The following is a 13,830-nucleotide window of genomic DNA, read 5'->3' on the forward strand; positions in this document are numbered from 1 at the left end:
TGGTCCCACCCGGCCCCTCCCACCGTGCCCCGGTCCCCTCTCTGCTGGCAGCCCTGATCCCACCACCACTGCTCCCACATGCTGATGGCATCAGTCCTGCTTGCACCTATTGATGGTGTGGAGCAGTTGGGGCCGGTGCCAGCAGCAGCTGCAAGCAGGGCTGGTGCGATTAGCAGGTATGAGCGATGGCTCCAGTGCCAGCTGTGGGTGCAAGAGGGGCCATCACCAGCAGTGGGTGTGAGAGGCAGCTGCCGGCCCCAATTGCCCCTCAGGAGCAGAGGAGGTGGAGAAGCCCTGAGAGGTGATCGAGGCTGGCAGCCGCCACTTGCACCACTGATGGCATCGAGTGATCAGGGCCAGTGCCAGGTGCTGGCAGCAGGTACAAGCAGGGCCGGTGTGGCAGCAGGTGCAAGCACCTGGAGGGACTGCAGCACATGGGAGCAAAGAATTTTCAGAAACTACCAGAGGCTCATCCCGATGACAGCGACTGGCACCCCACCTGCTCCACCATCTCGCCATGGCTGATGCTCACCATGTTTGCACTCTGCCACCTGCTGCCAAAACCCATCATGTTCCGCGCACGGCCCCTGGTGGTCAGTGCACATCATAGCGACCAGTTGTTCGGTTGTTTGGTTGTTCTGCCATTTGGTCTATTTGCATATTAGGGTTTTATATGTATAGATATACTAGTATATATTTGAATTTCTTTCTAATAAAAATTTAGTTTATTTTGCAATTGGCAGTAATCAAAAGGAAGCAGAAAAAAACTTATAATGAAAATTTGTCTGCATGGATTATTTTTCAAAAGATTTATTTTTTAATTACAGTTTACATTCAATATTATTTCATATTAGTTTCAGGTGTACAGCATAGTGGTTAAACAATCATATACATATTTTACAAAGTGTTCCCCCTGATATTTGAAGGACCCACCTGGCACCATACATAGTTATTACAATATTGCTATGCTGTACTTTACATCCCCAGCACTGTTTTGTGATGACCAATTTGTAGTCCTTAATCCCTTCACCTTTTCTCCCCTGTCTGTATGGATTTGATGTGTTTTCACAATTATGAAATGTTAGGTGTAGCTTTCTTAATGCTGTACATTTCTGGTCTCAGGGTTGACTCCCTCCTTAAAGTCATGTGGTTTTTAAAAGGGAAATTCTAGCTGGACTGGTATAGCTCAGTGGTTGAGCATCAACCTATGAACCAGGAGGTCACAGTTTGATCCCCAGTGTGGGGCATGCAGGAGGCAGACGATCAATGATTCTCTGTCATCATTGATGTTTCTATCTCTCTCACCCTTTCCTTTCCTTTCTGAAAATAAAAATATATTTAATAAATAAAAGAAACTGAAATGCTATACACAAACAGATGCCACATCTGATCATCTCTGTATGTATTATCAATAGATTTGAAGTCAATATTTTTGTTGGATGGATTCAAGTTGACAGACTTGTTGAAAAGCATTTGGTTCTGGCAAGGAGTCAAGATGGCAGCCGGCCAGGACAGCAGTGAGGGAGAGAGTGTGAGTGAGTGAGGGAGTGAAAGGGGAGCATGTGGACATGTGTGGTGTGTGTATGTGTGTGTGAGTGAAGGACAGTTAGATCCTACAGGACTTTAGGGGGCTGGCAGACCGGGCTCTATTAGACAGGGAGCCCCTGCCACCAATGAGGGCACTCCTGGGCAGCTGGCACAGGCACAGAAACCACGCCATCTTGTAGGGGAGAGCTGCTGTGACTAGGAGCCCAGGCTCACCACCATGCAGACTGGCCTCAGATACCACCTGGGACCCTACAGCCACTCCTGCCAAAGAACTGCAACCTCAACTGCAGACCCATGGACACTGGGACTCCAGCCTCCCTGGCTACAGGCTCTTGTGACTCTCAGGGTTTGCAACCCTCCTGCTGACCCACCACTATAGCCACAGGCTCTGTGCAACCAGGCACCTGTGCCCTCTGGTGCTCTCAGGGTTCACGACCCTCCCACTAAACCCTCCATTTCAGCCACAGGCCCAGCGTGACTTGGAGCATGGAACCTTTGGTGAGAGCAAAAATGTGGAGACAAGAAAAAAACCCCAAAGGAAAGGAGGAATCACCAGAAAAGGAACTAAAGAAATGGAGGCATGCCATATATCAGAAAAAGAATTCAGAGTAAGGGCCATACAATTCATAAACCAGATGGAGGAGAAAATCAACAACTTATGTAAGGATTAAGAGTAAATAAAAAATTTTATTGCTACAATAAAAAACATGATGGAAGATTTCAACAGTAGAATAGAGGAAGTGGAGGACTGAGTTAGTGAGTTAGAAGACAGGACAAAGAAACACACCCAATCTGAACACCAATTGCAAAAAAAAATTATAAATCAGGAAAATCTAAGGGAGATTTGGGACAACATGAAACAAAGTAACATATGTATAATAAGGGTGCCAGAAGGACAAAAAGAGGAACAAGGATTAGAAAACTTATTTGAAGAAATAATGACAGAAAACTTCCCTGATTTGAGGACAAAAACATCACACAAGCACAGAGAGTCCCAAACAAGATGAACCCAACAAGGCCTACACCCAGACATGTTGTAATTACAATGGCAAATGTTAACAACAAAAAGAGAATCTTAAAGACTGCAAGAGAGAGACAGAGAGTTACCTACAAAGGATCTCCCATTAGATTATCAAATGATTTCTTGACAGAAACACATCAGGCCAGAAGGGAATGGAATGTAGTATCAAAGTGATACAAAGCAAGGGACTGAATCCAAGAATACTCTATTCAACAATGCTATCATTCAAAATTGAAGGGGAAGTCAGGAGCTTCACAGACAAAAAAAGGCTAAGGGAGTTTATCACTGCCAAGCCAGCAATGCAAGAAATGCTAAAGGGACTGTTGTAAAAAGAATAAATAGAAAGGGAAGAAGGAACACAGGCATAAATAATAAAAATAGCTACAAACAAGTACCTATCAATAATAACCTTAAACGTAAATAGACTAAATGCTCCAATCAAAAGGCATCGAGTGGCTGAATGGATAAGAAAATGTGACCCATATATATGCTGTCTACAAGAGATCCACCTCAGACCAAGGGACTCCCACAGACTGAAAGTGAAGAGTTGGAAAAATATTTTTCAGGCAAATGGAAATGAAAAAAACAAACAAAAAACAAAAAAAACCTGGGGTAGCAATTACTATATCTGACAAAATAGACCTCAAAGTGAAGGCCATAATAAGAGATAAGGAAGGCCACTTGTTATGCAACAAGAGGATATAACTGGTAAACATATATACACCCAATGCAGAAGCACCCAAATACATAAAACAACTTCTGGCAGATATCAAGGGAGAGATCGTCAACAATACAATCATAGTAGGGGACTTTAATAGCCCATTGACATCACTGGATAAATCCTCTAGACAAAAAAATCAGCAAAGAAACAGCAATACTAAACAACTCTTTAGGTCAGATGGACTTAATCAACATCTTCAGAACATTTCACCCCAAAGCTACAGAATATACATTCTTCTTACGTGCACATGGCACATTTTCCAATATAGACCACATATTGGGACACAGGTAAAGTCTCTTCAAATTCAGAAGATTGAAATCATATCAAGCGTCTTCTCAGACCACAATGGTATAATATTAGAAATAAACTACAATAAAAAGAATTCAAACACTTGGAGGCTAAATAGCATGTTATTAAACAATGATTGGGTTACCAAAGAGATCAAAGAAGAAATAAAAAAACATCCTGGAAACAAATGACAATGAAAACACAATAATACAAAATCTATGGGACACAGTGAAAGCAGTGCTGAGAGGGAAGTTTATAGCTCTACAGGCCTACCTCAAAAAACAAGAAAAACTGATAATAGATTATCTAACTCTACAACTTAAAGAATTAAAAAGAGAGCAACAAGAAAAGCCCAGAGTGAGCAGAAGGAAGAAAATAATAAAGATCAGAACAGAAATAAATAACATAGAGACCAAAACAACAACAACAAAGCAACAAAAAACCAAAACCAACAACAACAACAAAAAAACAATATAAAACATCAATAAAACCAAGAACTTGTTCTTTGAAAGGATAAACAAGATTGATGACCTCTAGCCAGGCTCACCAAGAAGCAAAGAGAGAGGACCCAAATAAAATAAAAAATGAAAGAGGTGAAACAACAGACTCCACAGAAATACAAAGGATTGTAAAAAAAATACTATGAGCAACTCTATTCAACAAACTGGTCAACCTAGAAGGAATGGACATATTTCTAGAAAAATACGAGCTTCCAAAACTCAATCAAGCAGAATAAAAAAAAATCTGAATAGGCCGATAGCTATGGAGGAAATTGAAGCAGTAATTAAAAAAAAACTTCCAGCAAACAAAAGCCTGGGACCAGACAGCTTCACAGGGGAGTTTTACCAAACATCCAAAGAAGAACTAAAACCTATCCTCCTCAGACTATTCCAAAAAATTCAAGAGGAAGGAACACTTCCAAGCTCTTTTTGTGAAGCCAGCATTACCATAATCCCAGAACCAGATAAAGACACCACAAAGAAAGAGAATTACAGGCCAATATCTCTGATGAACATAGATGCTAAAATCCTTAACAAAATTCTAGCAAATCAGATCCAGCATTACATTAGAAAAATCATACACCATGACCAAGTGGGATATATTTCAGGGATGCAAGGATGGTACAACATCCATAAATCAATAAACATGATATATCACATAAACAAACTGAGAGACAAAAATCACATAATCATATCAATGGATGCAGAAAAAACATTTGACAAAATCCTACACCCTTTCTTGATAAAAACTCTCAGCAAAGTGGGAATAGAGGTATCATACTGTAACATAATAAAAACCCTATATGACAAACCTACAGCCAACATCATACTCAATGGGCAAAAACTAAACCCATTTCCCCTAAGAATAGAAATAAGACAGGGATGTCCACTCTCACCACTCCTGTTCAACATAGTACTGTAAGTGCTAGCCATAGTGATCAGACAAGAAGAAATAAAAGGCATCCAAATTGGAAAAAGAAGAATTAAAAGTACCATTATTCACAGGTGACATGATATTGTACATAGAAAACTCTAAAGACTCCATCAAAAAACTACTAGATTTAATAAATGAATTCGACAATGCGACAGGATACAAAATTAACACCCAGAAATCTATGGCTTTTTTACTGGTATATACCAATAATTAACTCACAGAAAGTTAAAAGAAAAAAAGCAATCCCATTTACCATTGCAACAAAAAAAATTAAGATAACTAGGAGTAAACTTAAGGAGGTAAAAGACCAGTACTCAGAAAACTATAGAACATTGAAAAAAGAGATAGAGGAAGACATAAACAAATGGAAGAATATACTGTGTTCATGTATTGGTAGAATCAACTTCATTTAAATGTCAATTCTACCCAAGACAATATATAGATTTAATGCAATTGCCATTAAAATACCAACAGCATATTTCACAGACCTAGAACAAACTCTCCAAAAAATTCATATGGAATAAAAAAACATCCCAAATAGCTGCAGCAATCTTGAGAAAGAAGAACAAAGTTGGAGGGATCACAATTCCAGATATCAAGCTATATTACAAAGCCACTGTTCTCAAAACTGCCTGGTACTGGCACAAGAACAGACATGTAGACCAATGGAACAGAACAGAGAACCCAGAAATCTACCCAAGCCATTATGCTCAATTAATATTTGACCAAGAGGCAGGAGCATACAATGGAATCAAGACAGTCTCTTCAATAAATGGTGTTGGGAAAATTGGACAGATATATGCAAAAAAAAAAAAAAATGAAACTAGACCACCAACTTACACCATACACAAAAATAAACTCAAGATGGATAAAGGACTTAAATGTAAGATGGGAAACCATGAAAATTTTAGACGAATCCATAGGCAGCAAAATATCAGACATATGTCATAACAATATCTTTACCAATATAGCTCCTAGGGCAATGGAAACTAAGGAGAAAATAAACAAATGGGACTACATCAAAATAAAAAGTTTCTGCACAGCAAAAGAAACCATCAACAAAACAACAAGAAATTCCAAGGCATGGGAGAACATATTTGCCAATGTTATATCTGATAAGGGCCTAATCTCCAAAATTTATAGGGAACTCATACATCTTAACAAAAGGAAGATAAACAATCCAATCAAAAAATGGGCAAAGGACTTAAACAGACACTTTTTGAAAGTGGACATACAGAAGGTCAAGAGACATATGAAAAACATGCTCAAAGTCACTAATCATCCAAGAGATGCAAATAAATCATTGTCATTTTGAGAATGAGATACCAGAACGGCTATCATCAACAAATTGATAAAGGACAAATGCTGGCGAGGATGTGGAGAAAAAGGAACCCTCATACACTACTGGTGGGAATGTAGACTGGTGCAGCCACTGTGAAAAACAGTATGGAGTTTCCTCAAAAAACTAAAAATGGAACTCCCATTTGACCCAGTAATCCCACATCTAGGACTATATCCCAAGAAATCAGAAACACCAATCAGAAATGACATATGCACCCCTATGTTCATAGCAGCACAATTTACATTAGCTAAGATTTGGAAACAGACTAAGTGCCCATCAGCAGATGAATGGATTAAAAAACTGAGGTACATCTACCCAGGTGTCCTCAAACTACGGCCCACGGGCCACACGCGGGTGTTTTTGCCGTTTTTTTTTTTTTTTACTTCAAAGTAAGTTATGTGCAGTGTGCATAGGAATTTGTTCATAGTTTTTTTTAAACTATAGTCCAGCCCTCCAACAGTCTGAGGGACAGTGAACTGACCCCCTGTTTAAAAAGTTTGAGGACCCCTGATACACAATGGAATACTACGCTGCTATAAAAAAGAAGGAACTCTTACCATTCGCAACAGCATGGATGCACATGAAGAGCATTATGCTCAGTGAAATAAGCCAGTCAGAGAAAGATAAGTATCTCATGATCTCACTCATTTGTGGAATATAATGAACAACATAAACTGATGAACAAAAATAGATCCAGAGAAAGAGAAGCATTGAACAATCCGTCAAACTTCAAAGGGAATGCAGGGGAGGGTGTTGGGGATCGGGGGAGGAGGGTGTAGGAGATCAACCAAAGGACTTGTATGCATGCATATAAGCATAACCAATGGACACAGATACTAGGGGGGTGAGGGCATGTGCTGGGGAGTGGGGGGAGGAGGTGGCCGGGGAGAGGTCAATGGGGGGGGGGCAGGCGGGGACAAGACATATGTAATATTATATGTAATACTTAAAACAATAAAGAATTATTTTTTAAAAAGCATTTGGTTTTAAATTGTTCATTTCTACTGAAAAATATAATATGCCATGTAAAATGCCATTGTGAATTAATATAAACTGACTTAAAAGCTTGAGATCAGAGAAAGAATAAATGAAATTTTGAGGGACAAACAACATCTTACTGCTATGATCCTGAGATTTATCTCCATTAAATTCATTCCTTTGTGTGGACATTATCTATAGAACCAACCCTTTAAAATAGCACCATTTACCTGGAACAGTGTGTATTAGTGGATTGGTGGTGTTTTTTTTGTTTGTTTGTTTGTTTTGTCAGTTTGTTTTTGTTTGGAGGGCTGGAATCTAAGCCATAGCAGATAGAATAATAGAATAGTCCACATACCCACTCAATGTGCACACAGCTAAACGGATACAGATGAGAGTAGTGAAGTTTTGACTCTGCTGAGAGATGACTCATCTGTCATCTGTCCAGATACTAAAATAGGGAATGCTGATCAGTCAAGGGCATGATCTGAATCCTGATCACTGAGGGAGAAAGCAACTGACAGAGAAACCAAATGATTGATGTAAGAAGACCTTCAGAAAAGCTCTCCATAATTCACAATTGTGTGTACTGGGAGGTCCAATAGAATCTTAGGTGTGGAGGAATCAGTTAAGATAAGTGATCAAAAAGACATAAGGAAAAAGAAAAGATAGGAGGAAAATCAAGTATAAAAATTCTATGACACTTCATTGATTTTAATTGTAAAATCTTTTTTTAAATAAAGAAGTACCCTACATTTCTCTGATATATTGAGATATTAAGGAGTAAAACGCCTGAATAGTTTAGGGCAGTTTTGGTGATATTTCAGATCTATCCTTTAATCCACTTTTTTATTCACCAATTATTTATTAAGTACCTACTAAGTGCTAGCCATGTACTTGTAAAGTTAAAGCAATGCTTAGAAATAGATTAGTTATGAATTCAATATCTATAGGTAAACATTGACTAATTATTGAGAACATCTATTAGGTGTGACAAATGAAACACTAGAATGATAGTTGACATGGAATTTTCCTCCAGAAAAAAAAATTAATAATAAAGAGATCATAGATAAAATGGATTCTAAAAACTTAATTTTGGCAAAATACATTTTATCTAGAAAATAAACATAGTAATAGTAGAAATCATATATGTGAATCTAATAATATTTTTATATAAAAACTAAATAAAAATTAGCATTTTTATAATCATAGTTAAGACACAAATGAAGAATTCTCTCACCAACAAACAGTAAAGAATGAGTTCCAAATTGAATCTCTTAGGCCAAAAAGAAGATGGAATCTTTGCTTATGATTCTTTGCCAAATTATTCTGATGAGATCTTGTTATTTTATAACTTTAATTAGAACTGTAATACAGAGTTTGGAAAAAGTAGGTTTACAGTTGTGAGTATGTGAAATACAGAGTTTATTCTTGAATTATTATTTACTAGAGGCCCAGTGCACAAAATCTGTGCATGGGTAGGGTCCCTAGACCTGGCCAGCAATCAGGGCTGGCCAGGGCCTTCCTTCCCCAGCTGCCAGCTGCCAGCTGCCAGTCAGGGCCTTCCTCCATTCCACACCACCCCCTGGTGGTCAGTGCATGTTACAGTGAGCAATCGAACTCATGGTCTCCCGGTCGAACTCCTGAAGGGACACTTTGCATATTAGCCTTTTATATATATAGATTATTGTTTTGTTTTTCCATATAAACAACTGTAAACCTATTTTGCCCCACCTTGTATTTTTTTTTAATATATATTTTATTGATTTGTTACAGAGAGGAAGAGAGAGGGATAGAGAGTTAGAAACATCAATGATAGAGAAACATCGATCAGTTGCCTCCTGCACACCCCCTACTGGGGATGTGCCCGCAACCAAGGCACATGCCCTTGACCGGAATCGAACCTGGGACCCTTGAGTCCGCAGGCCGACGCTCTATCCACTGAGCCAAACCGGTTTCGGCCCCACCTTGTATTAAACTAACTGAAATCAATATTTGATGACAAATAAGATTGAATATATGTGTATCAACTGCTACATTTATACCTAGCCAGTACATACACATAATAGCTCCTAAATAAGTATGTGATGAATGAATGAGTCAAGGTCAATATCTAAGACAAATGACCAAATCTTCCTTCCCATATTAAATAATAATTCAATTATTGAAAACATAAGAAAGACAATCAGGAATCACTACTTAATGAAATGTGAAACAAGCCATTGCTTTTTGAAGTCTTTATTTCCCATTTTTTTGTTTATGCGATTTAAATAACATATTTAAATGCTTGTCAACTGTTTTTGTATTCTGTTTCTTTAAAGAGAAAATTTTGAACAAAGGGGGAAAAATGAAAAAGCTAAGACAAGAGGGAAAAAAGATTAAAAATGAACTTGCCCATTCTCTCGCAATACATTTTGTTGCCCCTGACCACATAGCAGTAGAGGGAATGGCATCTTAAGTCAAAGAATCAAGCTGGAAATTGATTGTACTGTGCTTTATTTTCTTATTAGTCACTCAGGAACCTTCAAAAAGTCACTTTATGCCTAAATGTTTCATGCATTTCAAAGGGTTTATAATACAAAAATAATTTACAAAGAATTCTAAGATTTTCAAATTTAGGTTCTAAACAAATGCAAGGTGTTCTATGGTCAGTTAACAGGGAAGTAAAAAAGTTTGAGGAAACTTTATTTTATGCTTTTCTTGGGTTCAGTAATTTTATTTTTGCCTCAGTAAGCTTAAGTCTCAGTGATCCCACTAATAATTGTGTTTAATTCTTAACAATTCTGAGTGCTAAGGGAGATATTTTCAATTTTTGATTTTGTTTTTGTAATTTTTCCTTTATAAAATTTTGTTGTATATATTTCTGACAGTACTCCCTGTTAACTTATTTACCCCTTCTCTTCCTAAGACCCTGGGAAAGCCCCTGAAACCAAACAAGGGACTATAAAAGTTGCAGCACAAGGTAAGCAATAATACACTTTAAAATTCTTTTTTTTTTTTCACTTACATACCATTTTATTGACAGAAGTAAAAGCTGTTTATTGTCGAACAGCACCATCTGCTGGGTTCTTATAGAAAACTTTGCATTGTTGCATGAAGGTACACATTTCAAGTATTTATTTAGTAACTGGAGAAAGCATGACTAAGACAAATGCCAAATTTGCAGGGGAACCATTGAAGGGCCCAGGGATTAGTATCTTGACTCCAAGTTTCAGTCATTGAGCTTTTACTTATATTTTCAAAAATGAACCATAGGTTGATTGATAGATAGGTAGACAGATATATGATATATAGAGGTTTATAAATAATATACAAGTGTCCAATGTTTTCAAATATACCTTCTAATTTGTGTCATATTAGAAAAATCTGTCACAATTTTTTAAAAATTAGTATTACTTCATCTGTTGCAAAATCAGATTCCAGATATGATTACAAAGAAATCACCCTAGTTTTTAGTACCCACCTGAGAAAATCTATTTACAAATATATTTGGGGTATAAGAGTGGTGTTTTTAAAGAGACCTTCAGGAAAATATTGATTCTTCAATTCAGCAGTTTGTGAAAAGTACTTCTTTAAAATAATTTTGTTATATTTTTTAGCTATCATCTACAATCACATTCTTTGAGAAAGCTATTCTAACTCCAGTGTCCCAACTCAAGAGAATGGAATACAATGAATTATGCGACCTTGATGCTCAAACCAAGAGTAGTAATATTACGCAAGTACAAGGAATGGGTACAAGTGTCTGCCTTTGTCATCTTTGAAAACTTCACAGAACACACCTAGGGAAAATAGGTAAAATATTTATTGGAGAAAAATCTTTATTTTTCTCTTCTTTGCTACATTATACAATGTCGAACATTTAAGGAAATACATTTAGGTGATGGCACATTCGTTTCTGGGCCGAAGACCCTTGTAGCAGACTGCTTACCAGATGATGTGATTGCATCTGGCCAAAATTTTGCTGTCATATTTAATCCTGGACACAACTACATGCAAAATCACCCTAGTAAATATTGGCAAAATGGGTTGACTAATTGCCACTTGACACAACAATGTTTTTATAAGCAATCTATAATAATAAAAGCGTAATATGCTAATTAGACCGGACATCTTTCTGAATGAAGCCTGGGCTGAGAGGGAAGCCCTGGTCCTGGGTGCCAGAGGGAAGCTGGTGCTGGCAGCCATGGGAAGGAAGGCCTACTCTTGCACGAATTTCGTGCATCGGGCCTCTAGTATTTGATAAAATGGTTAAGAGCAAAGATGTAGGATTTTAGTTTTCTTTTGATAATCAGGTTGTTGAAGAAAACTGATTCTTCTTTACAGGAGTTCTGATAGAGAATGTAGCAAATGTTATGAAAGGTAGAAAGGCAGGGCAAATATTATCACTTTTGTGTTTTATATTCATGAAAATGCAGCTCAGAGTGCATTCCTCAAGCAAATGACCACTAGTTCAAGGAATCATTGCAGTTGAGGTATATAGTTCTTATAAAAAGCACAACCACCTGTTTGCACTGAGGCTTCTGAGGGTCACGGTGGAAATGGAACTATAGCTTGAGGCAGGAAGTTAGTATTATTTCAGCCTCATAATAGAGGAGCTCAAGGGGAAGAAATTGAAGAGATAATCTGGCAACTGATTTCAAATTTGAGTTTGGTCCATAGCCTCTTCACTTTTATATTTCAACTACATCGGACAAGGCAGGCTCAACTTATTATTTTCAGAATTAATGATTTATTGTTGAATGAATAGTAACCTAGAGTTTCAAAAGCTTATTAGAATAGTCCTTTGAAGAAAATTAGATGAAAGTGTCGATTAAGCACAGTGTACAGGCAAGAGGTAGGGCTAAACACCTACTTATTAATTTGACTTCTTATCTATGTGACAATATATTTTATATTCATTTTTGCCTTATGTTTTTATCTCAATTAAAAAGAACACCATCTTATAACATAATATTTTAAGGTTATTTTCTTATTTCAGATTTGTATGGGTTAAATCCACTGAATTTATGAATACGTGGAATAGATTCTCTTATTCCCAGGAATATTCTGAGGAATGGTCATTTAATATGTTTAACACTAGTTTCTTTCTGTTATTTCAGCAGCAGCTAAAAAAGATGAAAAGAAGGAAGGTATGTTTTATGAAAAGTTCCACTATGCCTTTTGTGTGAACAGTTTAACAGTTTAAGCTCTGGGGTGAGCTAGTATAAAGGTACTATAAAGGAGGATGTTGGCGAGGTAGGGGGTGGGGGGCCAATGTGATTAGGCAGCCTGTGTCTGCTGATGGTTGCTTATTGAAGTTAAGTTTCTTACCCTCCCACAGAGATGGGGATAGAGGGGCACTATCTCCTTTGATGATTACATTTCAAGGGGATGTCTCATAGGTCTTGAGCAAGATATTTCTGGTTGTAGAAGATTTATATTTCAAAGGGACGGAGAAAGAATTTATAATGCAAGCTTTCTAAAGTAAATGTGCTAACAAAAGGGAGGTCTGGGGCCTATAGTCAAGAAGAAGCCCATTTAAGTTTAGTCAAGCTAATGGGAATGTTAAGGTCATCTCAGCCACTGGGATTCTGGTTAGAGAGATGTTTCTAATGCACCTTGACAGCACTTAGGCAAGGTCTCTAGTTATCACCACTGTTTATAAATCTAAGCTTATGTTCTCAGTAAAAATAACCTGTAGATATAAGCAATCATTTCTAACTTTGAAAATGACAATTATATTCTAACTAGAGTCCCAGTGCACAAAAATTTGTGCACTCAGGGGGCGGGGGGGGGGGGATGGTTCCCTCAGTCCGGCCTACACCCTCTTGCAGTCTGGGAACCCTTAGGGGATGTCCATCTGCTGGCTTAAACCCTCTCCCTAGGGTATCTGGCTTAAAGCTTGCAGTCAGACATCCCTCTGGCAGCTCGGGATTCCTTGGTGGATGTCTGACTGTGGCTTAGGCCTGCTCCCCATCAGTCGGACATCCTTAGTGCTGCCGAGGAGGCAGGAGTGGCTCCCACCACTGCCACTGCATTTGCAGCCGTCAGCTCGGCTTGTGGCTGAACAAAGCTCCCCCTGTGGGAGCGCACTGACCACCAGGGGGCAGCTCCTTCATTGAGTATCTACCCCCTGGTGGTCAGTGCGTATCATAGCAACCAGTCATTCTGCCCTTAGGGTCAATTTGCATATTACTCTTTTATTATACAGGATTAGTGTTTATATAATCTGAGAAAAAAAAATAAGAAAGCAAGTGTTATATTTAGTGACATTAGAGTTTTACATAATCATAATGGCTTAGGAGTCACATTCTGTTTCTGTTAAATATGGATCTAAGAGTCAATAGTCATGGGAGGGAGAAAATATTTTAGTTGATCATCATTTGTTTAAAGAGAACAAAATCATCTATACTAATGAAAGGGAAATATGCTAATTAGACTGGGAGACCTTCTAGGAGACCTTCCGGACGTCCTTCTGGACAAAGCCATGGTGGTGGGGCCAAGGCAGAGGTGGTT

The 13,830-nt window shown here is 38.0% G+C and overlaps 1 protein-coding gene across 4 annotated transcripts in view; it reads left to right on the forward strand.

Annotated features, from left to right (window-relative positions):
- Nucleotides 1-13,830, forward strand: part of TRDN (triadin) — a 280,530-nt gene that overhangs the window by 172,138 nt on the left and 94,562 nt on the right. For 3 of the 4 annotated variants that reach the window (XM_054721940.1, XM_054721941.1, XM_054721943.1), the window contains 2 exons: nucleotides 10,241-10,294; nucleotides 12,435-12,464. In XM_054721940.1, the coding sequence (XP_054577915.1) occupies nucleotides 10,241-10,294; nucleotides 12,435-12,464 (84 nt within the window). The remainder of the gene's footprint in view (nucleotides 1-10,240; nucleotides 10,295-12,434; nucleotides 12,465-13,830) is intronic. The other variant, XM_054721942.1, reaches the window with a different exon arrangement.

This window comes from Eptesicus fuscus, chromosome 10, assembly GCF_027574615.1.
Source record: "Eptesicus fuscus isolate TK198812 chromosome 10, DD_ASM_mEF_20220401, whole genome shotgun sequence".
NCBI lineage: Eukaryota > Metazoa > Chordata > Mammalia > Chiroptera > Vespertilionidae > Eptesicus > Eptesicus fuscus.